This window comes from Heloderma suspectum, chromosome 2 (genome assembly GCF_057233095.1).
Source record: "Heloderma suspectum isolate Gila_16-S chromosome 2, 16-S_ref, whole genome shotgun sequence".
NCBI lineage: Eukaryota > Metazoa > Chordata > Lepidosauria > Squamata > Helodermatidae > Heloderma > Heloderma suspectum.
Genome location: NC_139459.1, coordinates 348,302,458 through 348,330,083, shown reverse-complemented (window position 1 = coordinate 348,330,083; position 27,626 = coordinate 348,302,458). Strand labels below are relative to the sequence as shown.

Genomic DNA, 27,626 nt, shown 5'->3' with positions numbered 1-27,626 from the left:
TCCAACCTCATAATGAAATTTCCAAAAAGAAGACAAGCTGAAGACATGTATTTAATCTTTTAATAAATGAACATCCCCCTTCTCTGAAGAAGCATGTCCATTCCTCGCTCCTTCACAAGTTTACGAAGAGGGCGCGGGCAGAAACACACCATTTGCATCCCTTTCCCCCAACCTCATCAGCATTTGCAACCTGCGGCATTCAGATGTTCCTCCAGGCTGCTGTTCACAGTCCCGTGTCCTCCTCCTTCGCCACCTGCATCCTGAAGCCGCAGAGCACGACTCCGCGTCAGAGGTTGCCTGCTGGGCGCTTTCCCAAAGCCCTCCAACCACAAAACACTGCGCTCCCCTTTCGGCAAATCAGACACTGGAAGGGCGCCTCATTTGCCAGATGAGCTCTGAAAGCTTCAGAGAAATTCAAGATTTCAGTCCAGCTGTGGTGGAGGCATATGGCTCCCCTTCTCCCCTGCTGTGGGGCAACCTCTTCCTCAGGGGGCTACAGTGGTAACCTGCGGCAGGGGCAATGCCTGAGGGGGGAGAGGGAAAGCTGTCAATTCTTGTGCTAGCGTATAATCATGAGGAAATGGCTTATAGTTATATTCCTCGGTTGACTGAAGTTTATTAGTGGCCCAAGGAGTAACAGGAAGGTTAACCGTTTTAACAGGATTTAACAGGAACCGAAGTAGATCACCTTTCCAACACTCAAATGTGTCAAACTCACAGAAGTGCAGAGGCTGCAGACAAGGTTACTTTGTGTGGAACCCACCAAGTGTTCTTTCAACACATAGAGAATGGGGCGTATGACATGGGGCGTATGTGATCACAGACGTTGATTTGTTCTGCAAGATCTGCGGGGCATTGCTCTACTCCTGCTTTTCCTGAAGATCACGTTTAAGCACAGAGCATTGCCATGACGAAACAGGGACAATATTTACCCATTTACAAAAATGTGGTACGCTGCTGTTCTGCCCAAACAAGGGCCCCTAAAGTGATTGACATAAAAGGACAAAACCAAACTAAACATCATCAATAACACAAATTAAAACTATAACTTTTAAAATCAAAAGAAGCCGAGTAAAAACCTTCCATCACATTTCAAAATCCATTAAATGCGAAGTGGAATGTTCCTTCATAGGTCAGGCAGGACTGCAGGTCACTGGGATAACAAGCTGGGATCAGAAAGAGAGAAATAATTAGCATTTAAGAGCTGATATCCACATTACACAGAATGAAAACTGCCCAACTTCAGACTGCAAGTGGGGAGGGAATGAGGAAGATATAAGTTTATACTTCCCCAGATAAAAATCCTCTTTCTACGTAGTAAACAGGGAGAGGGTCAATTTAAAACATCCTCTTTTTCTCTCTACCTCTGCAACATTGCTACATGCAAAGCCTATGGTGTACTTAAAACACACACACATATATTCAAAGATTTAAAAACCTGCCGCTTGAAGACAAGAGTTAATGCTATCACATGTTGGCTCAAGCTCCACAAAGCCAGGAAAATGGAAGCCAAGGCCCATGTCTTAAGGGACAATCTTGTGCATTATCACCAAATTGTGCTTGCTTACACCTTTGATACATTATCCTCACCAGTATGTATTGGAAGTACAGCTTTGATAATGCAACACTTATTCACATATGTAAAATTACAGTCTTGCTTGCAAGAAATAATGAGACTGAAAAAGATCACGGGTTATCAGTTCCTACTGCACTTAGAGCATACTCCTACACATTTAGGCAGAAAAAAGTCCTACAGCTCCCAGCATTCCATTATTGAAAGCACATATCAGAGTTTAAATTTTTTTAAAGAGGTCTATATATTTTTTGAACATAAAATTCCTTTAAGCAGTGAGAAGTAACACTTCTCCATTTATAGACTACCTCTGTCTTGATGCATGCCTGCAAGAGTTCTATTCCCATCACCCATCTGTACTGCGACTTGACATTCTGATGGACTCATTAATGAGATTTTGAGATCAAAACCCATCCTCACCTGCACATTCATTGATATAAAGGACCCTTCATCTCCTACTGCACAGGAAAAGGCTTAGAGCATTGAGTGGGTTTCTCATCCACGTGTTCTTTCTGGTGCCTTAGAAGGCCTGACTTACGAACAAAAAGCTTCCCACACTCCAAGCATTTATATGGTTTCTCATTTCTGTGGACCCTCTGGTGGCTCATGAGATCAGATTTCCATGCAAAACACTTTCCACACTTCAAACAATTAAATAGTTTCTCTCCAGTGTGTACTTTCTGGTGCCTTCGTAGTTCTGATTTTCGAGAAAAACATTTCCCACACTCCAAGCATTGATAGGATTTCTCTCCTATGTGGATTCTTTGGTGTCTTATGCAATTTGATTTCCAAGCAAAACACTTCCCACACTCCAAACATTGATATGGTTTCTCTCCTATATGGATTCTTTGGTGTCTCATGCAATTTGATTTCCAAGCAAAACACTTCCCACACTCCAAACATTTATAGGCTCTCTCTCCTGTGTGGACTCTCTGGTGGCTCAAGAGATGTGATTTCCGACTAAAATCCTTCCCACACTCCAAACACTTAAATGGTGTTCTATCTGTGTTGTTTCCCCGGTGCCTCATGAGCTGAGATTTCTGAGCAAAACCCTTCCCACGCTCGAAGCATTTATAGGGTTTCTCTCCTCTGTGGACCCTCTGGTGCCTTGAGAGTTCTGATTTCCAAGAAAAACTTTCCCCACACTCCAAGCATTTATAGCGTTCCTCTGCTGTGTGGATTCTCTGGTGTCTCCTGAAATTTGATTTGCACCCAAAACACTTCCCACACTCCAAACATTTATAGGGAGTCTCTCCTGGGTGGACTGTCTGGTGCTTCAGGAGTTGTGAGTCCAGAGAAAAACACTTCCCACACTCCAAGCATTGATATGGTTTCTCTCCTATGTGGATTCTTTGGTGTCTCATGCAATTTGATTTCCAAGCAAAACACTTCCCACACTCCAAACATTTATAGGGTCTCTCTCCTGTGTGGACTCTCTGGTGGCTCAAAAGATGTGATTTCCGACTAAAATCCTTCCCACACTCCAAACACTTGAATGGTGTCCTTTCTGTGTTGTCTGCCCAGTGCCACATAAGTAGAGATTTCTGAGCAAAACCCTTCCCACGCTCCAAGCATTTATATGGTTTCTCTGCTGTGTGGACAATCCGGTGGATCCTGAGGTTTGCTTTCCAAGAAAAACACTTCCTGCACTCCAAGCACTTATATGGGTTTTCCCCTATGTGGATGCTCTGCTGGGTGGTAAGTTGTGATTTCTGAGGAAAATACTTCCAATACTTGAAGAATTTATATGGTTTTTCTGCTGTGCGGATTCTCTGCTGGGTCATGGGATGTGATTTCCAAGCAAAACCCTTCCCACACTCCATGCATTTATACGTTCTCTCTCCTGTGCACATTTCCTGAGCTTTGGCAACACTTGATTTCTGAGTAGAATATCCCCCACACATGGGGCTGGAGTGGTTTTTCCTACACGCACCTGCTGACATATAGGACAAAGAGAAACAAGATTTACTTTCGAGAATGGGGAAGGAAGGAAGGAAGGAAGGAAGGAAGGAAGGAAGGAAGATTTCTTGAAGGGGGTTATCGAGGCATAATGACTTTGCCAATTTTGAAACACCAAATGAGACACAGTATTTCCCTCTCTCCCCTGTCATGCCATTACCCCAGAGCTGACCCATCCTTTTGCCCTCAAGGGCTGTAAGCAGCAGCAGGCAATGTGTTGAGGGCCACGTGTTGGTGGGTGTGGCTGGATGGCCTCCCCCTCACGCACACAAATAGAAAACACCCAGCCAAACACAAAGTCAGTCACACATTCAGTTCACAATCCTATGCATATTTCCATAGAAAGAAAGAACAACTGCCAGCATGCCCTGGCCAACATGACTGGCTGGGGCCTGTTAGGAGGTGTAGGATTTTCTTCTGTCTAAACATGTATAGGATAACACCCTCAGTCAGTCAGTCACTCAGTCCAGGGACTACTCACAACCCCCTCGGTGTGCCGGTCAGTTAACTTAAGTGGCAGGTTTGGGGCTGCACCTTTTGCAGGTGAATCGGACAGCAGCCAGCGGCAGGAGTGGTGGCTCGGGTAATGAAGGCCCTGGAGGCCCCCATGTGACCTGTTTCCACATGTACGTTTGCTCCGAAGTCAAAATCATCCCACAGTGGTAACATAAAGCATCTTTAAGAGCCAAGTGCTGTATAATACGAGGGCAAAAACCAGCCCTTTGGTTGCCATTCTTAAAAGGTAACACAACGTAGAAAGGACACAAAAGAAAGGAGAAAGGGGGAAAAGCGACAGAGATTAAAATGAGGAGGATAAACTGCTTACGATAGGACATGAAACCAAACAAATGTAGTTTATTCAGAAATAGGGACCAAAGAACATACCACCCCCAAAAAAGGACAAAGAATGGATGAGAGAAGGTGAAGCTGACAAAGACACCAAAACGAAGAGAAGTACAGCAGTCAAGCCAGGAATAATGAAGGGAATAAAGCAGGGCATTTGCAGGGCGTTTTGTACACAGGGATGGGTACTTTGGCATCATCCAGGGGCACAAACATAGCCTGGTTAGAGAAATAGGGGCCAAAGAATATACTACACACATACAAAAACCCAGGACAAAGAAGAGTTCAGACTGGATGAGAGAAGGTGAAGGTGACAAAGAGACCAAAAAGAAAAAAAGTACAGTAATTAAGCCAGGAGCTGAGAAGAGAACAAAGCGGGACATTTGAGGCGGAGGCGGCAGGGTTGCAAACATGACGGCACACTTTTGCAGGTTCCAGGAGCACATACACCTCCACCCATGTTCCAAATGTTCCACCTTCTGAGGAGCACTTTTGACACTGACTTGTTCGTGGGGGACTTCTTAGTTCACCTCACCCACCCTGTCGAAGGTTGTACAGCTTTACACACCCCTATGTTAACCAGATGTCCCCAGCTGGACCCTTCCTTTCATCCCAGAGTGAAGCAAAGGGGAAACCACTGCCCTGATGCGCCTTCCTAAGAATACCACAAGTGAAACAGAACAGGAAAGAAACCTCCTTGCTTACAGCTCAGACCACATCCCTGAGAAGATGCCTCAGATATCCCAGAATCCTTTGCAAGTTGCCATTGTTCCATGGCAAACTTGCAGGGGTTCTTGAGAAGAGGAGCCAATGAAAAAAGCATTCCCTCAAAGGGCAGAAAGCCTGATGATTGTGGAGCTTGGGCAGGCTCATGTGGGAGTGGCTATGATATGTGAAACCTGCAGGGCAACTCTCCCTCCGGCCTTTTGAAACATAAGGGGAGCGCTTGACATCGGAAAGCGGGGGATCAGAATTCCAAGGAGTGAAGAAATCACCCATGAGGCTTCGGTCAACTGGCTCAATTGGACCCCTCACCTGAGTGGGCGTTGGAGGTCTCCATTCCATCCAAGCCTGGTAAATCCGGCACCCACGGCTCTTCCCCTAGTTCCAGCCAGGAGATGAGCTCAGGCTTGGCGACTGGAAAGCCTTCTCAGGAAAGAAGAGAAGAGGGAATATTATCACTGATCCTGTAGCCTCCAATAAATTACCAGAGAAGGAACCCCCACAACCACTTTTTGTAACGTGATTTATCCTCAGGACTATGGTTTGGAGGGGATCCCTGAGCTCTTGGGTTGATGCACACAACAAAAATAGGATCCATCTGGGGTGATTAATAATCTTTCCCCAATCTAAAGCTCCATTGAGAGAAAAGAGTCCTCAGGCCAACATTCACAAGATTATTTGCAGAGCTGAGTGGGTTTGCCTTCCCCTTGTTGGTCCTTTCACTGGTGTAGTGGGAAGATAAGGGAGGGATGAGCAAAAGTCTGGAGTGCAGAACTTGGCCCGGAAAAAGGCTGCAAACAGCTGAATACCTCCCGGGGACAACGCTAGGCCAGCCACTAACAACTGGGCCTTGAGGCGATGGTGGCAGTGACCTATTTCTTTCCAGAGGGCTGTCCTGTTCATATTTGCAGGAAGAGGTGGAAAGGATCTTCCTGCAACAGTAAAAGGTGTGTGCAGGAGAGGGGCATCAAATGTTTCCTGCTCTTTGTGCCTTTCCTCCCCTTAGGCCGTTGCCCTGGGAATTCTCTTCCTTCCTGGCTCACTCCCAGCATCAAAACCAGGAATCATCCCTTCCAAAATGCAACTACAGAAAGGGGAACACTAAGACTTACTGCTCTTACTGTACAAATCCCTTACCCAACAAGGTCACATTCCCATAATTCTCCATCATGACCTCCCTGTACAAGGCCTTTTGACCTGGATCCAGCAGAGACCCTTGGCCCTCCGTGAAGTACACGGCCACATCTTCAAAGGTCACCGGCCCCTGCAAGAACAGAGAGGCCCCACCTCAGTCTTCTCAACTCTCAACAAGCTTTGCTATAATATACCACTCCAGGCTGCAGGTGAGGTGGACAGGCATTATATTGCATAAAAATCTAACAATTGCTATCAGCCCAAACTGCCAAACTGAACTCTTCAATACCAGGGACAAACAGCAGGTCGTGCATTTATGCCCTGTATGTGGGCTTGCTAGACAAGATGGTCCTTTTGTTCTGATCCAAGAAAGGTCTGATTAGATTCATGAGGAGAAATGGAACAGAAAGAATCACTTCCATTCCCTGCTGGCATCACCCTCCTTGTAGTGCTCCCGCTTTCTGTCTCCCCATCCTCATCTCCCTCTGTCACCATCAGCTTCCGCAGGATCTCCTTACCAGGCCTGGCTCCCCTGCAGCCTCTCGCCTTCTCCCGGAAGGAGGCAGCAAGCTCCGCAGACACTCAGACATCCTGCTTCGCTCTCTGGGGGCAAGAAGGCCAAAGCAAAGGGCGAAATATTCAGGAAAACCACCTTCACTCTCACATTCTGACTCAAACGCACACAGAAGCTGCATCTCGGGGGTCCCCAACCCTTTGGGACCCACGGGCACATTTGGGAGACTGGGAACTCCTGTGAGCACCACCACAAAATGGCTCCCACGGAGGATGTCTCCAGTCCTATGCGGTGGGCCACATGTTTTGCGAACGAACATCCACAGGATACGGGGAATGCGGAGCACACAAAAATGAACCTTGCTGGAAGGTAGCAAAATGCCCTGCAACCTGCAGCCTCTCCTCCCCTCCGCCAACGTGAACTGAAAGTGCAGGCTGGGGATGGGAGGGAAACGGCTGGGGGGGCTGGTGCGGGGGGGTCTTGCTTCGGGCGCGAGGCCGGCCCCTCCCAGCTCTCATCATTCCAGACCCCCCCACAAAGGGCCACAGAAAGGATGCACAACGGGATTACGCACCGCGGCTTCCCTCTCTTTGCAGCCCATCTCATCCCACACAGACACGCGCCCGGGGAATCGCAAGGGGGGAGACCCCTGCCCCCTGCCCCACGCAGCCCCCTGCCCCCCGCGCCCGGCCCCTCCTCTTTCGCGGCGCAGCAGCTCCCCTCGACCCGCTCCCGCCATCGGCCTGTTTCCATTCCCCCCTTCGCAGCGCCCACCCGAGAGGGCAATCGAGCCCCACCAAGAAGCGACCCGCTCCCGCACCACCACGCTCCGCGACGAAGCACGCGCAGCTGAGGCCGGCCGAGAGCCTTCCCCGCACGCGTGCACGTGCCCCGCCCTCCCCACGGCGGGGAGGCGCGCGCCCCCGCCCCCCGCACGGGCACACGGCGGACCTTCTGCGGGAGGCGCGGGCACGCGCAGCTGCGGCCCTCCTTCCGCCTCACCCCGCGCGCAGGCGGCGGGCCTCAGGCGCTCCTCCACCCGCCGGGCGCGCGCTCCCCCCCCGGCCAATCACACGCCCTCGGAGCGCCTCCCGTCGAGGGGAGCCAGCCAGTGGCCGCGCGGCGGCGGCGGGACAGTCGGCCTGGTTCGCGGCTTCTCCGCGGCCGCGGTTCTTCCGCCAGCGGCCGCCTTAGCGCGGCAGAGCGGCCTTCGCGCAGCCCCCAGCCCAGGGGCGCTTCGCTGCAGCGAGCCGCGCTGCCGCCGCTGACCCACGGGCGCCTCTCCGCACTCCTTCTGCACATATTATTAACCCCATAATGAAAGCTATGGCGCACCTGGACAGCATAGTAAGAAGCAGAGAATCACCTTGCCGACAAAGGTCCGTCTAATCAAAGCTATGGTTTTCCCAGTAGCAACGTATGGCTGTGAGAGCTGGACTGTAAGGAAGGCTGAGCGCCCAAGAATTGATGCTTTCGAACTGTGGTGCTGGAGAAGACTCTTGTGAGTCCCCTGGACTGCAAGGAGGTCAAATCAGTCCATCCTAAAGGAAATCAACCCTGACTGCTCATTGGAAGGACAGATAATGAAGCAGAAGCTCCAATATTTTGGCCACCTAATGCGAAGAGAAAACTCCCTGGAAAAGACCCTGATGCTGGGAAAGACTGAAGGCAAAAGGAGAAGGGGACGGCAGAGGATGAGATGGCTAGATAGCATCACGGATGCAATGAATATGGACTTGGGCACGCTCCGGGAGAGAGCGCAGGACAGGAAGGCCTGGCGTGCTATGGGTCATGGGGTCACGAAGAGTCGGACACGACTGAACGACTGAACAACAACATCAGTCCCATCTAGGAGTGTGCGACTAGCGAATTTGGTTGATTTGGCTCACTCGGAAGTTGCTGTTCGGGGCAATTTCTCTTCAGTAAGGACTATTGCCCAGAAGGGGTATCAGAACATGGTTTCTGTGGATATTTTGTGGCTTATTGCATCTCCGCCATGGCTTTATGTGTGACTGGTGAGTTTGGATGATCTGACTCATTTAGAAGTATCCGTTCCAGGCCATTCCATTCTGTTCCAGCTGTGTTTGGGGCATTATGGGGTTAATAATAGTACAATATTTGTTGTTTATTCACTCAGCTTCGGACTAGTGACTTCATGGGCCAGCGCACACCAGAGCTTCCTGTCTGCCGTTGCCACCCACAGCTCCCCAAGGCCGAGTCCGTCACCTCCAGAATATCAACCATCCATCTTGCCCTTGGTCAGCCCCTCTTCCTTTTCCTTTGCAAGGGTTAGTCCAAAAATATTGTTCTCAAGTGTTTCTAACATATGCCACTATTTTTGGCATGCTTTTTTTTTTTTCCAAATAAAAAAGGGCCGTTCCAGCCTGTTCTGGCTTTTCCACCGTCCCCCATTTTCGTCCTTTTCCCCCACCTCACCAGCATTTGCAAACTGCAGGATTCAGACATTTCTCCAGGCTGCTGTTAGCAGCTGCAATACAGTCCTGTCTGCTCCTCCTTCACCACCTTAGTCCTGAGGTCGCAGAGCGTAAGTCCTCATCAGAGGCTGTCTGGGGAATCAGGCTTCCTGCACTGAGCATGGGGTTGGACTCGATGGTCTTGTAGGCCCCTTCCAATTCTATGATTTCTATGACTGCTAAGCCCCCAAACACTCGTTGAGACTCTCATTTTTGGAAGGCGCAACCTCCCCATCCAGAAACCTGTTTTTCTGGTAGTTTGGGGGCTTTCCCCAGAAGCGCTACATCACCGCCGCTGCCGCCAGTACAGGCCATGTGCAGGTGCTGGGCGCCAGTGGCGGGGCAACCTTGGATCCTACCCTTAGGTTTATTTTTCATGCTTATGTGATATTTATAAGAATCAAACTTTTTTTGTAAAACAGTAATAATTGTAAAAAAAGAAAAAAAGAAAGGATTTTTGCCATTGGTTAGAAAGAAACCCACCCCTCCTCATTTTGCTCCCTCCCCACCCAGAGTAATTCCCACCCCCACCCAGTCTCCATTCGCACTTTGACACTGTAGCTGAGCATTACTCTCCCTCTTCAGGCCACTGGATTCTCCTGCTTACAAAGAAGATCCACTGGGGGTGGTTCCCCTCTCCCTTTTCTACGCATCTTTCACCACTGATAGCTGAAGCTAAGCGTCAAGTATCCCCTCTTCTTTGCAGTTGGTTATCCTGTGGCACCTCTCCTTGGCTTTCTCCCAGTAGCTGTGCAAGACAGTCATGCTGCAGAACTTCAGAAGACTCTAATTCATTCCCTCCCCCCCCGGCTCCCGTGTACCAACCAATGGAATCACTTGAAGGACATAGGGGAGTTTTGGGCAGGACTTGACAGCGGGGTTCACACAACTCCCACCACACACTGGCAGAACATGCGGAAAGGGGCCGCCCCGCCCGCCATAGCTATGTGCTACCTCCACACTCTCCTGAGGTCTGGATGTTTCACAGATGACGGAAGGAATTCTTACGTGTGTTAAAATTTCTCCACCTGAAGAGGGTATCTGATTGGGCCAGTTTGCACAGAGGAACGATGCACAGGTACCAGTGAACACATGGAGAACTCTTGCCAGCATTCAAATATGTCAAAGTCACAGAAGTGCAGAAGCTGCAGACAAGGCTAAATTGTGCGGCCCCCTCCAAGTGTTCTTTGAACATGTGGAGAATGGGGGGAATGACCCCTCTGATGTGATCACAGATGTTGATTTGTTCTGCAAGATCTGCAGGGCGTTGCTCTACTCCTGCTTTTCCTGAAGATCACGTTTAAGCACAGAGCACTGCCATGACAAAAGAGTGACAATATTCTCAAAAGTGTTTTATACTGCTGTTCTGCCCTAACAAGGGCACCTAAAGTGATTTACATAAAAGAATAAAACCAAAGTAAACATTATCCAATAACAAAAATTAAAACTAAAATTTTAAAATCAAAAGAAGCCGAGTAAAAATCTCTCATCACAGACTAAAATCCATTAAACGCCAAGTGGAATGTTTTCACTGCCTGCCTTAGCACCATCAGCGAGTGGTAGGCTAGTCTCATCTCCTCTGGCAGGGAATTCCATCACAGGGGTGCAGTCGCAGAAAAGGCCCTATCTCACTTTCCCACCAACTGAGTTTATTCTCTTGGTGAGACATATAACTGAGAATTTTCCCAGGCTACAGGCATTTCAATAAGCATTGAAATAAACTAGAAAGCCAAAAACCAAATATGGGAAGAAACATTTCCAACCTGTGCAATAGCACATCTGAATTAAACATCACATAAGTCTGCAACCTGATCAAGGTATCCACTGCAGAAAGACAGCTCCACTTATAGATTGCACCTCAAGGGTTTTTGAAATACATCAGCCAGGATCCACAGGTGTCTTGGGCCAGTGGAAAAGCACTCACTTCTGCTCACACAAAGCAGTCTTACCAAATTCCAGAAATTCCAAAAATTCCAAATTCCAAAAATTCCCCAAAATTGAAAAAAATGAAACATTCAAAAAATTGAAGTTGGAAAAATTCAAAAATTGGAAAAATCCCAAAAATCCCAAATTCAAAAATTCCATTTGTTCACACAAAGCAGTCAAATTCTCCAGTCTCATCCCCATCCCATGCTGTCTCAGAAGGTCCCTCAATCCTATGGAAGATGCTTTTGGGGGCCACAGGGTGTTTTTGTCCAAAAACAAAAGATGCTTTTGGGGATCACCCTTTGCAGAAATGCAGTCAAGGGTCCCCTTTGAGACAAAGCCTCCACATCCTCACATGGAAGCCATTCAAAAGATTTTCTTTCCTGAGTGGCTTCTCGGTGGTCTCCTAAATCAGTTTCTTCATAGGCCAGGCAGGACTGCAGGTCGCTGGGATAACAAGCTGGGATCAGAAAAAGAGAAATAATTAGCATTTAAGAGCTGATCTCCACATTACACAGAATGAAAACTGCCCAACTTCAGACCACAGGTGGGGAAGGAATGAGGTAGATATAATTTAATATTTTCCCAGATAATAATTCTCTTTCTATGTAGTAAACAGGGAGAGGATCAATTTAAAACATCCTCTTTTTCTCTCTACTGCTCCAACATTGCTAGTTTACTACATGCAAAGCTTATGGTGTACTTGAAACACACACGCATATTCAAAGATCAAAAACCTGTCTGTTGAAGACCAGAGGAAAGGCTATTCCATGTTGGCTCAAGCTCCACAAAGACAGGAATTTGGAAGCTCAGGCAGATGCCTTAAGGGATGATGTTGTCCAGTGTCACAAATTGTGCTTGCTTACACCTTTCATACATTATTCTTAGCTGTATGTGTTAGAAGTATAGCTTTGACAATGCAACAGTTATTCACATATGAGGGACCTCTAGTAAAATTACAATCTTGCTTACAAGAAATAATAAGGCTGAAAAAGATCACAGGTTACTAGTTCCTACCACACCTAGGCCACAATCCTACAAGTTCAAAAAGAAAAAAAAGTCCTACAGCTCCCAGCATTCCAGTACAGAAAGCAGCATCTCAAGGTTTTAAATTCTGAAAGAAATCTACATTTCATGAACATAAAATCCTGAAAGCAGAGAGAAGGGTTCTTGTATATACCACCTCCGTCGTGATGCATGCCTGCAACCATTCTCTTGCCATCACCCATCTGTGCTGTGACACAGAGTCTAGATGGACTTATTAAAGAGTAAATATTTTGTCTGATCAACCTTTTACTAATTTTGAGATTAAAAGCCTTCTTCACCTGCATGTTAATTGATGTCACATATCCTTCATTTCCTACTATATAGGAAAAGTCTTGGAGCATTCAGTAGACTTCCCATCCACATGGTCTTTCCGGTGCTTCTGAAGGGCTGATTTATGAGCAAAGCCCTCCCCACAATCCAAATGTTCCTCTCCCGCATGGACTTTCTGGTGCGTCATGAGATGTGATTTACAAGCAAAAACTGACCACACTCCAAGCATTTATATGGTCTCTCATTTGTGTGGAGTCTCTGGTGGCTCACGAAATCAGGTTTCCAAGCAAAACACTTTCCACACTGAAAACAATTAAATGGTTTCTCTCCTGTGTGTACTCTCTGGTGGTTCATGAGATCTGATTTCCAAGAAAAACACTTCCCACACTCGAAACATATGTATGGTTTCACTCCTGTGTGGATTCTCTGGTGGGTCATGCATTTTGATTTCCGAGCAAAACACTTCCCACACACAAACATTTATATGGTTTCTTTCCTTTGTGAACATTCTGGTGTTTTCCACAGGCTGAGGAGTAAACAACACACTTCCCATACCCCAAACACTTAACGTGTTTCTTGTCTGTGTGGATTCGCTGGTGCCTCAGGAGGTGCGATTTCATAGAAAAACATTTCCCACAGTCCAAGCACTTACAGGGTTTCTCTCCGGTGTGGACTCTCTGATGCCTCGGAAGGTCTGATTTCCGAGCAAAACACTTCCCACATGTCAAGCATTTATATGGTTTCGCTCCTGTGTGAATTTTGTGATCTTTGACAACACTTGATTCCCGAGTATAATATCCGCGACATATATTGCTTGAGTGGTTTTTCCTACACTCACCTGCTGACATATTGGAGAAAGAGAAACAAGATTTACTTTGGGGGATGGGAAAGAAAGAAAGAAAGAAAGAAAGAAAGAAAGAAAGAAAGAAAGGAAGGAAGGCAGGCAGGCAGGCAGGCAGGCAGGCAGGCCGGCAGGCAGGCAGGCTGCTTGGAGGGGATGATCAAGACATTAGGACTCTGTCAATTTTGAAACACCAAATAAGGACACGGTATTTCCCTCTCTCTCCTGTCATGCCATTACCCCAGATGTGACCTATGCTATTGCCTTCAAAGGCTGTATGCAACGGCAGGCAATGTGTTGAGGGCCACATGTTGGTGGGTGCGGCTAGATGGCCTCCCCTTAACACACACACACCACTACAAACACCCTGCTAAACACACAGCCAGTCACACATTAAGGTCACAAACCTTTGCATATTTAGACAGAAAAAAGAACAACTACTCCCAGCATGCCCCAGCCAGCATGACTAGCTGGGGCCTGCTGGGTGTTGTATGATATTTTTTTTCTATCTAAACATGCATAGAATCATGCCCTAATTCAGTCAGTCCAGGGAGTACCTGCAATCCTCCTAGGGCGCTGGTCACCTAAGTGGCAGGTTTGGGGTTGCATGTTTTGGAGGAGAATCTGGAGGCAGGCAGGGACTTGGGTAGGTGATTCAGGATTGAAAGCTTGGGTAATGGGACACACTGCACTAGATGCCCCCATGTGACCCATTTCCACATGTGCATTTGCTCCAAAGACTAAATCATCCCACAGTGATAACAGAAAGCATCTTAAAAGCCAAGTGTTGTATTGTAAGGGGGCACAAACCTGCCACCTGGTTGACATTCTGAAAGAGGTAATACAGTGTAAAAAGGACACAAAAGAAAAGGTAAAGGGGGAGAACAAGGCAGAGGTTAAAATGAGGCGGTTAAACTAAATACAATAGGAAATGAAAGCAAACAATGTATTTATGTATGTATGTATGTATTTATTTATTTATTTCATTTCTATACCGCCCAATAGCCGAAGCTCTCTGGGCGGTTCACAAAAATTAAATGTAGTTTAACAAAGGAGAAATATAGACAAATGAAAATACAAAAAAAACTAAGGCAAGAGTTCAGAATGGAAGAGATAAGGTGGAGCTGACACAGAGACCAAAAAGAAGAGAAATAAAGAAGTCAAGCCAAGAACAACGAAGAGAATAATGCTGGGCATTTACAGGGTTTTCTGTAAACAGAGTTGGTATGTTTTGCACATCCAGGGGCACATACACCTCCACATATGTTTCAAATGTTCCACCTTCTGGGGACCACTTTTTACATTGACTTGTTCATGGGAGACTTCTTAGTCAGTTCACACACCCTGGTCAAAGTTTGAAGAGCTTTACACATTGCTATGCTAAGAAGATGTCCCCAGCTGGACCCTTCCTTGCATCACAGAGTGACACAAGGGGAAAACGCCTGCCCTGATGCACCTTCCCAAGAACACGACAAGTGAAAGAGAAGGGGGAAGAAACCTCCCAGTTCACAGCTCAGACCCTCCCCCCACCCCGCATCCCTGAGAAGATGCCTTACAAGATGTCCCAGAACCTTTTTCAAGGTGCTCCGAGACAAACCTACAGAGGCTCTTGAGAAGAGGAACCAATGAAAAAAGGGTTCCTTCAAAGGGCAGAAAGTCTGATGATCACTGAGCTTGGGAAGGCTCATGTGGGAATGGCTATGATATGTGAAACCTGCAGGGCAACTCTCCCTCCTGCCTCCTGAAGCATAAGAAGGGATCTTGACCACTTAAAGCAGAGGGAATAGGGTTTGAAGGAGTCAAGAAATCACTCGTGAGTCTTCGGCCAACTGGTTCACCTAGACCCCTCACCTGAGTGGGCACTGGAAGTCTCAATTTCATCAAAGCCCAGAGAATATGGCATCCATGGCTCTTTCCCCTCTTCCAGCCAGGAGATGAGCTCAGGCTTGGTGACTGGAAAGCCTTCTCAGGAAAGAAGAGTAGAGGGAAAATTATCACTCATCCTGTGGCCTCTAATAAACTTCTAGAGAAGGAACCCTACAACTACCTTTTGTAATGTGATTTATCATCAGAAGTATGCCTTGGAGGCCATTCCTGCTGATCCTCCTGGGGTGATTAATAATCTTTCCCAAATCTAAAGCTCCATTTGAGAGACAAGAGTCCCAAGGCAAACATTCACAAGATTATTTCCAGAGCTGAGTGGGTTTGCCCTTCTCTTTGTTAGTCCTTTCACTGGCCATCTGGTAGGAGGATGAGGGAGGGATGAACAACAGGTTTGAATGAAGAACCTGGGAGATCTCAGCAGAAGGCTGGGAACATGTGAATACTTCCTGGGCCTTGTTGGGCCAGCCCCTAACAACTGGGCCCTGAGGTGATGGTGGCGGAGACCTATGTTTTTTCACATGTCTGTCCTGTTCATATTTGCGGCAAGAGGTGGAAGGCTCTTCCTGCAACAGTAAAAGGTGTGTGCAAGAGAGGGGCACCAAATTGCTCCTGGGAATTTTCTTCCTTCCTGGTTCACTCCCAGCTTCAAAACCAGAAGGGTGAAAAGTAACTGGCACAGAGAGGGGGCCCCTCTCTCCTCTACTCCTTTACTGTTAATCCCCACAACTCCCAGCTTTTTATGGGAATGGGGGAGACCTAGGAATGATGTCTCTGTAATGTCTAGGTCCTCCCTCAGTCTAGGGTGCCACACACTGTTGCTGTAAGAATACATGAGGTCTGTGTATCATACAACTGGCCCTGATCTGTTCTGTTAGGCTGAGAAAAGGGCAACTGCACAAATAAAGGCTTGAATAACCAGAGTCATCATTTCCAAAATGCAACTACAGACAGGGGAACACCAAGACTTACAGCTCTTACTGAATGAGGATTCAAAGCCCTTACCCAACGAGGCCACATTCCCATAATTCTCCAGCATAACCTCTCTGTATAAGGCCCTCTGATCCGGATCCAGCAGAGCCCCCTGGCCCTCCGTGAAGTACACGGCCACATCTTCAAAGGTCACCGGCCCCTGCAAGAACAAAACCCACCTCAGTCTCCTCAGCTCTCAAAATCCTTTCAGGGGCTCAGTTGCAGGCATGAAATAGAAAGCAGCAATCCCAGAGGAAACATTAGCCAGCTCAACAAAGATGTGATCTTGCCACGTCGACTGATCTGTAGCCCCCTAGACCCTTGGCATGCCAGATTAGAAGCCCCAAAGACTGGTCAATACACATAGCAGATCATCAGATTAAGTTATGGCTGCAGTACACCACTCCTGGCTACATGTGGGGTGGACAGACATTAGAATGCCCCCCCCCGACAAAAAACAAAGCAATGCACAACCCCCCCTCCCCTGCCCACGTATCCACATAGAACGTTGCATATTTGGCAGAAGGATTCTAGCCCAAACATTTCCTTGAGGGCCAAACTCAACATTCTCCAAAAATTGGCTCCTTCACTTCAGTGTAGGCACTTGCAGCCCCACTTCAGACTGGGACCGTGGTGCTCTGGTAGGAAAGGACTTACGCTTCCCCCCGTTTCATCACAAAATTCCACCTCCCCACATGGGAAGGGAAGGTAAAAAAAGAAATCAAAGTCTCCTCAAATGCTGCTGGCCATCAGCTTAATGGCCCTTAACAGAGCGTTAGGCCGCAGAAAAATCTGACAACTGCTATGAGCCCAAACAGCCAAACTGAGCCCTCGGATGCCAGGAAAAACAAGAAGGACGGCGTGGGTGGGTGTGTCACTGCATTTATGCCCTGGAGAGGCCTGGGCATACATTCAAGAGGGGAAAGGGGACAGAAAGAATCACTTCGGTTCCCTGCTGGCATCGCCGTCCTCGTAGCGCTCCTGCTTTCGGCCTCCCCATCCTCACCGCCCTCAGTCACCATCAACTGCCGCAGGATCTCCTTGCCAGGCCTGGCTCCCCCGGAGCCTCTCGCCTTCCCCCAGGAGGCAGCGATCCCCGCCGAGACGCAGACACCCTGCTTCGCTCTGCGGGCAAGAAGGGCCATGCAAAGGGTGAAATGCTCAGGGAAACGGGCCTTCACTCTCACGTCCCGTCTCAAACGCACAGAGAAGCTGCATCGCAGGGGGCCCCGGCCCTCTCGGACCCACGGGCACATCTGGGAGCGTGAGAAGCGGCCGCGCGCCGGGTTCAGCCGCTCGACCAGCCTGCTGCTCCCGGCTGCTCTTCCGCCGCCTCGCTCCTGCAGCCGCACGGAGGGGCGGCTTCCCACGCAAAGAGGCTGCCTGAGCTCTTTCCCGGAGACGTCCAATCACCAACGGCTGTGCTCCCCTCTCAGCCAATCAGACGCCCGCAAAACGCCTCCCATTGCGAAGCCTTTTCAAAATGTATTCCCTTGGCGCGGAAGGCGAGTGCTGCCCTTCGAATTCAGCGGCGAAGTTCAAGCTTTCCTCACAGCTGTGATTGGAAACCAAGGCGTCCCCGCTCCAGTCTACAACTCTGCAGTGTCGCCCGGTTTAACAATTGTAGACCTTACTGGGATTTGTCCTTCTAAAAAAATGTTTTAACTCTTTTAACATGGTGCTTTATTCTTTTACCCTGTCGTTCGCTGCTCCAAAATCCTCTGATGTGGAGCGGTATATAAATATTGTAAATAAATAAAACAAATAAAAATGTGGCGCTATCATTCATATATATATATATATATATATATATATAGAGAGAGAGAGAGAGAGAGATTATTATTACATTTCTAAACTGTCAAAAGCTCTGGGAGGTTTACAAAGAGTAAAACCATTAAATATGCAGAACAGAAAATTTAAAAACCAGTTCATAAAAACACAGTGCACTAATACATACAGAAACAACATAAATCTAAAACGGCTTTAAACAGTTACCTGTAAACCAAAGCCAGGACCTGATTTGTTATGTAATGCCCACTCCCAGTTAATCAGCAGACATGGGTTTTGGATATGGAAACCCAGGGTGAAATCCAAACACATGTGACTGGACTTCTGCTTGCACGGTCTGACTCACCTCCATCTCCTCCCTGCAGCCCATTCCCAATATTTTGAGAGCATGGATGGGGCTGCAGCAGGGGGGGGGGAATCGCCCTTCTCCAAAACCCACAAAGTTTCTGTTAAGCAGCCTTCCCCAAGCTGGTGTCCTCCAGATGTTTTAGACTACATCTCCTATCAGCTGCAGGAGTATGGCCAAGGATTATGGCAGCTGCAACTCAAACCACCTGGAGGGGCCCAGGTTGCAGAAAGCTGCTACAGAACCTACAGCAAACAGCTCTAAAAAACCAAATTAGGTGGTTAAAGGACTCCGCTACTTTAGAAGCTCCCATCCTTTGCAGTATTTTCAACATGTGCGAACTTGCCCATGGTTATCCTGAAAGATTCATAGGTCCATACAGAAGTAGAATTGGCAACACTGAAAACTTTGCTACAGTAATCTGCGCACCAAAACAGTGGGTAGGATCCAACAGTGCTTTTCTTTCAATACGTGGAGGATGGGGCGCGTGACACACACACATCCCCCCCATGATGTGGTAATAGGTGTTGACTTGTTCTGCAAGATCTGCAGGTGTTGCTATAGTTCTGCTTCTCATGAAGATAATGTTTAGGCACAGAGCACAATGACGAAACAATGACAATATTTATTTACAAAAATGTTTTACACTGCTGTTCTGTCCTAACAAGGGCCCCAAAGCAGTTTACAAAAAACAACAAAACCAAACATCATCCAGTAACACAAATTAAAATTAAAACTTTAAAATCAAAAGAAGCCAAGTAAAAACCTTCCATCAGATATTAAAATCCATTAAAAGCCAAGCAGAATGTTTTCACTGCCTGCCTAAACACCATCAGCGAGGGGGTGAGCTAGTCTCACCTCCTCTGGGAGGGAATTCCGCCACAGAGATGCAGCCCTGTCTCACTTCCCCAACAACTGCATTTTTTCTGGTGTGAGACATATAACAGGGCCTCTGAGAATTCTCTCAAGCTATGGGCATTTCAGTACGCATTAAAATAATCAAGGAAGTAGAAAATCTATCAAATATACGAAGAAACATTTCCCACCTATACGGTAGCGTATTTGAATTAAACATCACATGAGCACTCTGATCAAGGTATCCACAGCAAGAGGCAGGTTGCTCTTATAGATTGCACCTCAAGGTTTTTTCTAAATACATCAGCCAAGATCCAAAGGCGTCTTGTGGCAGCAGAAAAAGCACTCACTTCTGCTCACGCAAAGCAGTCTCCCAAATTCTGGCAATTCTCCAGTCCCCCTGCAGCCCCCAGTGCCCCATCCCATACTGTTTCAGAGGGTCACACAATCCTGAGGAAGATGCTTTTGATGGCCACATAGGGCTATAGAGGGGAGCAGAAGGAAAGCCCTCTCGCATGAACAGTCCCATTGGCTTTTCTTTGCTGTGCCTCAAGCATTCACAAGGATCGTCCTTTGCAGAAATACAGTCAAGGGTCCCTTTTGAAATGAAGCCTCCACATCCTCACATGGAAGCCATTCAAAAGATTTTCTTTCCTGAATGGCTTCTTGGTGGTGTCCTAGATCTCAGATATGTGTCCTAGATCTCAGATCTTCCATAGGCCAGGCAAGACTGCATTTTTCTGGGATAACAAGCTCGGATCAGAAAGAGAGAAAATTAGCAATTAAAAGCTGATTTCCACATTACACAGAAGGAGGATTCAAACTCTAGACTGCCCTACGTCAGAATGTAGGAGGGGAGGGAATGAGGTAGATATAATTTAATACTTCCCCAGATAAAAATTCTCTTTGTAGTAAATTAGCCAATCCGGGAGATGGTCAATTTAAAATACCCCCCCCCCCGCCTCTCCGACATTGCTAGTTTACTACATGCATGGCTTATGCTGTAATTAAAACATACGCACAGTTATAAAAAAAACCTGCCAGTTTGAGACAACAGTTAATGCTGTCTCATGTTGGCTCAAGTTCCGCAAAACCAGGAAACTGGAAGCTAAGGCTGATGTCTTAAGGGATGATGTTGTGTAATGCCATAAATTGTGCTTGCTTATAGCTTTGATACATTATCCTGACAAGTACAGTAAGAAAAAAAATAGAAAAAAGTCATATAGCTCCCAGCATTCCATTGCAGAAAGCAGCAGCTCAAGGTTTTACATTTTGAAAGAGGTCATTATATTTCATGAACATAACATTGCTGAAAGCAGAGAGAAGGAGCACCTGTTCATCTATATACCACCTCTGGCTTCATGTGTGCCTGCAATGGTTCAATTCCCATCACCCACCTGTACTGTGGCTTGCAGTCCAGATGGACTCATTAATGAGATTTTGAGATTAAAAGCCTTTCTCACCTGCACATTCATTGATTGCAAAGTATCCTTTTTCTCCTACTGCATGGGGAAAGGCCTGGAGCATTCAGCAGGTTTCTCATCCACATGGTCTTTCCGGTGCCTTAGAAAGCTAGATTTACAAACAAAACACTTTCCACACTCCAAACAATTAAATGGTTTCTCTCCTGTGTGGATTCTCTGGTGAGTGACAAGATCAGATTTCCATGCAAAACACTTTCCACACTCCAAACAATTAAATGGTTTCTCTCCTGTGTGGATTCTCTGGTGACTGACAAGATCAGATTTCCATGCAAAACACTTTCCACACTCCAAACAATTAAATGGTTTCTCTCCTGTGTGGATTCTCTGGTGGGTCATGCAACTTGACTTCCAGGCAAAACGCTTCCCACATTCCAAACATTTATATGGTTTCTCTCCTGTGTGGACACTCTGGTGCCTTGGGAGGTCTGATTTTCGAGAAAAACACTTCCCACACTCCAGGCATTTGTATGGTTTCTCTCCTGTGTGGTTTCTCTGGTGAGTCATGCAATTTGATTTCCAAGCAAAACACTTCCCACATTCCAAACATGTATACAGTTTCTCTCCTGTGTGGACTGTCTGGTGCTTCAGGAGTTGTGATTCCAGAAAGAAACACTTCCCGCACTTCAAACATTTATAGGGTTTTTCTCCTGTGTGGACACTCTGGTGCCTTGGGAGGTCTGATTTTCGGGAAAAACACTTCCCACACTCCAAGCATTTGTATGGTTTCTCTCCTGTGTGGTTTCTCTGGTGGGTCATGCAATTTGATTTCCAAGCAAAACACTTCCCACATTCCAAACATGTATATGGTTTCTCTCCTGTGTGGACTGTCTGGTGCTTCAGGAGTTGCGATTCCAGAAAGAAACACTTCCTACACTTCAAACATTTATAGGGTTTTTCTCCTGTGTGGACACTCTGATGCCTTGGGAGGTCTGATTTTCGGGAAAAACACTTCCCACACTCCAAGCATTTGTATGGTTTCTCTCCTGTGTGGATTCTCTGATGGGTCATGCAATTTGATTTCCAAGCAAAACACTTCCCACATTCCAAACATGTATACGGTTTCTCTCCTGTGTGGACTGTCATGTGCTTCAGGAGTTGTGATTCTAGAGGAAAACACTTCCCACACTCCAAGCATTTATAGGATATCTCTGTCGTATGAATTTTGTGATCTTTGGCAACAACTGGTTTCTGAGTAGAATATCTGCCACACATCATGTTGGAGTGGTTTTTCCTACACTCACCTGCTGACATATAGGACAAAGAGAAACATGATTTACTTTGGAGGATGGGGAAGGAAGGAAGGAAGGAAGGTTAGTTGAAGGGGGTAATCGAGACATTTAGGACTCGATTTTGAAATACCAAGTAAAGACACAGTATTTCCCTCTCTCCCCTGTGATGCCATTACCCCAGAGGTGACCTATGCTATTGACCTCAATGGCTGTATGCAGCAGCAGGTAATCTGTTGCGGGCCCCATGTCAGTGGGTGGGCTGGATGGACTCCTCCTCACACACACCAACACAAACACCCTGCCAAACACACAGTCAGTCACAGATTAACATCGCAATCCTATGCATATTTAGATAGAAAAAAGAACAACTCCCAGAATGACTGGCTGGGGCCTGCTGGGCATTGCACGATTTTTTTTGTCTATACATGCATAGAATCATGCCCTGAGTCAGTTCAGGGAGTACTCGCAATCCCCCGAGTGTGCCCGTCACCTAAGTGGCAGGTTTAGGGCTGTACATCTGGCGGCAGGCAGGGTCCGGGGGAGGTGACTCAGGACTGGCAGCTAAGGTAAAGGCACGGACTGCACTGCAGGCCTGCATGTGACCAGTTTCCACATGTGCATTTGCTCGAAAGACTAATCATCCCACAATGACAACAGAAAACATCTTGTAGTGCTATATATTAAGGGGGCACAAACCTGCCCTCTGGTTGCCATTGTGAAAGAGTAAAAAGGACAGAAAGGAAAAGGGGGAGAAGAGGCAGAGGTTAAACAAGACACAATGGGAAATGGAAGCAAACAAATGCAGTCTAACGGGAGAAATATGGACAAAAAATACCAAAAAAAAACACAACCCGAAGACAAGAAGAGGTCAGCATGGATGAGAGGTGAATCTGACAAGGAGACCAAAAAGAAGATGAGTACAGTAGTCAAGCCAAGAAGAACAAAGAGAATAAAGCAGGGCATTTGCAGTGTTTATTGTAAGTAGAGATGGCATATTTTTTCAGGACCCGGGGGCACATATGCATCCACCTTCAAATGTTCCACCTTCTGGGAAGTACTTTTGACACTGACTTGTTCATGGGAGACTTTTTAGTTCACCTCACCCACCCTGGTCAAAGGTTGTAAAGCTTTACACATCCTTATTTTAATAATACGTTGACAGCTGGACCCTTCCTCACATCCCAAAGTGAAGCAAAGGAGAAACGCCTGCCTGGGTGCACCCCCACAACACCACAAGTGAAACAGAAAAGAAACCTCCTTGCTCACAGCTCAGACCATCACCCCATCCCTGAGAAGATGCCTTAGAAGATGTCCCAGAATCCTTTGCAAGGTGCTTGTGTTCCATGAAAAACTTACACGGGTTCTTCAGAAAAGGAACCAATGACAAAAGGGTTCCCTCTAAGAGCAGAAAGTCTGATGATCACTGAGCTTGGGAAGGCTCATGTGAGAATGGCTATGCTATGTGAAACCTGCAGGGCGACTCTCGTCTCTGCCTTCTGTAGCATAAGAAGGGATCTTGACATCTTACAGCGGAGGGATCAGAGTTCCAAGGAGTCAAGAAATCTCCCATGAGAGTTCGGTCAACTGGTTCACCCAGGCCCCTCACCTGAGTGGGCGCTGGAGGTCTCCATTCCATCCAAGCCTGGAAAATCCGGCACCCACGGCTCTTTCCCTTGTTCCAGCTGGGAGATGAGCTCAGGCTTGGCAACTGGAAAGCCTCCTCAGGAAAGAAGAGAATAGGGAATATTATCACTCATCCTGTAGCCTCTAATAAGCTACCAGAGAAGAAACCCCATGACCACCTTTTGTAATGTGATTTATCACCCACAGTATGGTTAGGAGGGGATTCCAGAGCTCTTGGGTTGATGCACACAACAAAAGTATGATCCATCTGGGGTGATTAATAATCTTTCCCAAATCTAAAGCTCCATTTGGGAGACAAGAGTCCCCAGGCTAACATTCACAAGATTATTTCCAGAGCTGAGAGGGTTTGCCCTTCTCCTTGTTGGTCCTTTCACTGGCTATGTGGTAGAAGAATGAGAGAGGGATGAGCAACAGGTTTGAATGTGGAACCTGCAAGATCCTGGAAGAAGTCTGGGAACAGCTGAATACCTCCCTGGGCCAATGTTGGGCCAACCACTAACAACTGAGCCCTGAGGTGATGGTGGCGGAGACCTATTTCTTTCCACATGGCTTTCCTTTTCATATTTGCAAGAAGAGCTAGAAGGGTCTTTCTGCAACAGTAAAAGCTGTGTGCAGGGGAGGGGTACCAAATCTTTCCTGCTCTTTCTGCCTTTCCTCCCCTCATGCCATTGCCCTGGGAATTCTCTTAGGTGGAGATAAAGGCAACTGCACAAATAAGGACATGAGTAACAGGAGTCCTCATATCAAAAACGCAACTACAGACAGGGGAACACCAAGACTTACAGCTCTTACTGAATGAGGATTCAAAGCCCTTACCCAACGAGGCCACATTCCCATAATTCTCCAGCATGACCTCCCTGTACAAGGCCCTCTGATTCGGATCCAGCAGAGCCCTCTGGCCCTCCGTGAAGTACACGGCCACATCTTCAAAGGTCACCGGCCCCTGCAAGAACAGAGAGACCCCCACCTCAGTCTCCTCAACTCTCAAGATCCTTTCAGGCTCGCAGTCACAAGCATGGAACAGAAAGAGCCATCCAAGAGGGAATATTAGCCAGCTCAACAAAGATGTAATATTGCCACATTAGTAGATTTGTAGCCCCCTGTACCCTTGCAAGCCAGATTAGAAGCCCCAAAGACTGGTCAACACAAACAGGAGATCACTGCATTAAGTGTTGCTGCAATACACTCCGTCAGGTGGGGTGGACAGACATTATAATGCCCCTTGGGCAAGGAACAAAGCAACACACATCCCACCTTCCCCTGTGCACATAACCACATAGAACCCTGCATATCTGGCAGAAAGATTCTAGCCTAACCTTTCCCTTGATGGCCAGACTCAACACTCCTCAGATTGGCTCATTTACTTCAGTGTTCACAGGTACAGCACCAGTTTGGATTGGAATGTGGCACTCTGGGAGGGGACGATTTAATCTTCCCCTGTTTCATCATGAAATTCTACCTCCCCGCATGGGGAAGGGGGTTAGAAAAATAAAACAATGTTTCCTTTAACAGCGTGAGTCATTACCTTAATGATCCTTAACAGAGAATTCGACTGCATAAAAGTCTAATATTTTGCTATGAGCCAAAACAGCCAAATGGAACCCCTGAATCCCAGCGGCAAACAGGAAGGATGGGGGCGGGGTGTCATGCATTCATGCCCTGCTTGTGGGCTTGCTAGACAAGATTGTCCTTTTGTTCTGATCCAAGAAAGGCCTGTTCACATTCGTGAGGAGAAAGGGTACAGAAACAATCATGTCCATTCCCTGCTTGCATCACTCTCCTTGCAGGACTCCTGCTTTCGGTCTCCCTGTCTTCTTCTTCTCCCTCTGTCACCAACAGCTTCCGGAAGATCTCCTTACCAGGCCTGGCTCCACTGCAGCCTCTTGTCTTTTCCCGGAAGGAGGCAGCAATCTCCACTGAGACTCAGACATCCTGCTTCACTCTGTGGGGGCAAGAAGGCCAAAGCAAAGGGTGAAATGTTCAGGAAAAAGGATCTTCACTCTCACGTTCTATCTCAAATACACAGAGAAGCTGTATCTCAGGGGTCCCCGAGCATTTTGGACCCGCAGGCATGTCTGGGAGTTTGAGAAACTGCTGTGGGCACCACCACAAAATGGCTCCCATGGTGACTGTAGCTAGTCACATAAGCGTTATAGCCCAATGGCAGAACACATTCTTTGCATTCAAAGCTCCACAGGATTTCCCTTTCCCATTTGTGACGTTTCATAGCAACATTTTGGTCAGAAAGGGGAGAGCACACAAAAATGAACTTTGCTGGAGGGTAGCAAAATGCCTCCAGCAGCTCGCCTGCAAACCTGAAGCCTCTCCTCCCCTCCCCGCCCGCCCCCCACCTGTGACCTGAAACTGGAGACTGGGGGAGGAGAAGGAAACGATAGGGGGGTTGGTGCGGGGGGTGTCTTGCCTTCGGGCGAGAGGCTGGCCCCTCCCAACTCTCATCCTTCCAAACGGGGAGATCCCCATCTGATTCCCGAGGCAGATCCCTTCCCCATTTCCACCCACACCCGGTTCCTTCTCTTTCCCGGGGTTAACAGATCTCCTCGTTTCGCTTCCATCGTCGGTCTGTTTTCAGTTGCCCCTTCGCAGCTCCCCGCCCCCAAAAGGCAAACTGAGGTCCAAGAAGAAGCAACTTGTTCTCCGCCCCGCGCCACCCACAATGAAATGCGCAAAGGCAGACGCACGGCAGGCATTGCATGGACGTATATATGCCGCCCCCCCGGGCCCCGGCCTTCTCCGAAGGCGGGAAGAGGCACGCACACCCTCCCTCCCACCTGCACGGACGCACGTCAGAGCTTCGTGAAGGAGACACGGACCCACGCCACGGCGGCCTTTCTTCTACCTCACCCGCACGCACAAGCTGCTGGGTCCAGACGCTCTTCCAGGCTGCTGGTTGTGGGGGCGATGCAGTCACGCCGCCTCCGTCCTGCTGCCGCAAGGAGAGAATGATTCCCATTCAAAGAATCTGCCTGAGCTCTCTCCCGGAGACGTCCAATCCCCAAAGGCTGCGCTCCCCCCTCAGCCAATCAGACGCGCCCAGAACGCCTCCCCCTGGGAAGCTCTTTCTAAGCGCACCCCCGCGGTGCGGAGCTGCCCAACGGAGAAGTTCAAAGATTCAGCACGCTTGTGCTCGGACGCCAAGGCGCTCTAAACAAAAGCCCTGCAGTGTAGTCTGGTTTAGCAACCGCGGGGTGGGTGAGAAGGCACGTTATGTCTAGTGCTGTTATTCCCGCCCTGCAGGTTGGGCTAAAAATAGCACACAAGAACCCTCCATTGTCGTCCAGTGGTTATTCGGCTATTGGGGTGTGTGTGTGTGTGGGGGGGGGGGAATCGACCTGATTCACAGTCTCTACGTTATCAAATGGGGTCTGAGATTATTTAGCCATCCATCACTTTCAGATGGCTAAATAATATTTTGAACTGTGGTGCTGGAGGAAAATTCTGAGAGTGCCTTGGACTGCAAGAAGATCAACCCAGTCCATACTCCAGGACATAAAGCCAGACTGCTCACTTGAGGGAATTATATTAAAGGCAAAACTGAAGTACTTTGACCACATAATGAGAAGACAGGACACCCTGGAGAAGATGCTGATGCTAAGGAAAGTGGAAGGCAAAAGGAAGAGGGGTCGACCAAGGGCAAGATGGATGGATGATATTCTGGAGGAGACGGACTCAACCTTGGGAGAGCTGGGGGTGGCGACGGCTGACAGGAAGCTCCGGCGTGGGCTGGTCCATGAAGTCACGAAGAGTCGGAAGCAACTGACCGAATAAACAACAAGAACAACACTTTCAGACTGCCACACACATACTCCTTGAGGAAGTGTTGGTGAGATACACTGGAATGACCTCAAGCCCAAGAGTGGTTCCCTGTAGCAAAGCGTGCAGCAGTGGCTGAGCAAGGAGAAGGCCTGTCTGCACTGTGCTGGGCATGCACTTATTTTTTATTATTAAACAAAAACTCAAACCAGTGGTGGCGGTGACATTCAGTAAGTGGCACAGTAAAGAAAAAAGGTATACAACACCACAACTCCCATTGTTTTTTTTCTTTTTACCAAAACAGACTCATCCCAAGAAAATCTGGAGACAATAGTTAAGTGGAGCAGGTTTA

The 27,626-nt window shown here is 47.7% G+C and overlaps 2 protein-coding genes and 1 long non-coding RNA gene across 8 annotated transcripts; 1 reads left to right on the top strand and 2 right to left on the bottom strand.

Moving 5' to 3' along the window:
• On the bottom strand, nucleotides 1-26,979 carry LOC146355447 (uncharacterized). Its single transcript, XM_084829889.1, has 14 exons — nucleotides 26,335-26,979; nucleotides 25,363-25,445; nucleotides 24,320-24,446; nucleotides 23,466-23,576; nucleotides 20,650-21,874; nucleotides 19,497-19,628; nucleotides 18,292-18,343; nucleotides 17,164-17,497; nucleotides 7,321-7,700; nucleotides 6,751-7,167; nucleotides 6,236-6,362; nucleotides 5,411-5,521; nucleotides 1,994-3,509; nucleotides 1-1,166 (listed from the first exon to the last, which is right to left on the bottom strand). The coding sequence occupies exons 2-13, from the start codon at nucleotides 25,432-25,434 to the stop codon at nucleotides 2,029-2,031; spliced, it is 4,569 nt and encodes a 1,522-aa protein (XP_084686015.1). The 5' UTR covers nucleotides 25,435-25,445; nucleotides 26,335-26,979; the 3' UTR covers nucleotides 1-1,166; nucleotides 1,994-2,028.
• LOC146355449 (uncharacterized) lies at nucleotides 7,431-11,213 on the top strand. Its single transcript, XR_014787186.1, has 3 exons — nucleotides 7,431-8,761; nucleotides 8,884-9,034; nucleotides 9,806-11,213. It is a non-coding gene; the product is annotated as an uncharacterized LOC146355449 (long non-coding RNA).
• Nucleotides 9,818-17,499, bottom strand: LOC146355448 (zinc finger protein 25-like). 6 transcript variants are annotated; one of them, XM_084830624.1, is made up of 5 exons: nucleotides 17,068-17,499; nucleotides 16,191-16,317; nucleotides 15,156-15,266; nucleotides 13,116-13,304; nucleotides 9,818-11,606 (listed from the first exon to the last, which is right to left on the bottom strand). In XM_084830624.1, exons 1-5 carry the CDS (start codon nucleotides 17,155-17,157, stop codon nucleotides 11,377-11,379), a joined length of 747 nt encoding a protein of 248 aa, XP_084686750.1. In that variant the 5' UTR covers nucleotides 17,158-17,499; the 3' UTR covers nucleotides 9,818-11,376. The 6 variants fall into 6 exon arrangements, 4 of the variants coding, with proteins under 4 accessions (XP_084686750.1, XP_084686751.1, XP_084686752.1 ...); XM_084830625.1 differs by having other exon boundaries at nucleotides 13,116-13,301; XM_084830626.1 differs by having other exon boundaries at nucleotides 17,101-17,499.
• Nucleotides 26,980-27,626: the final 647 nt, after the last annotated feature.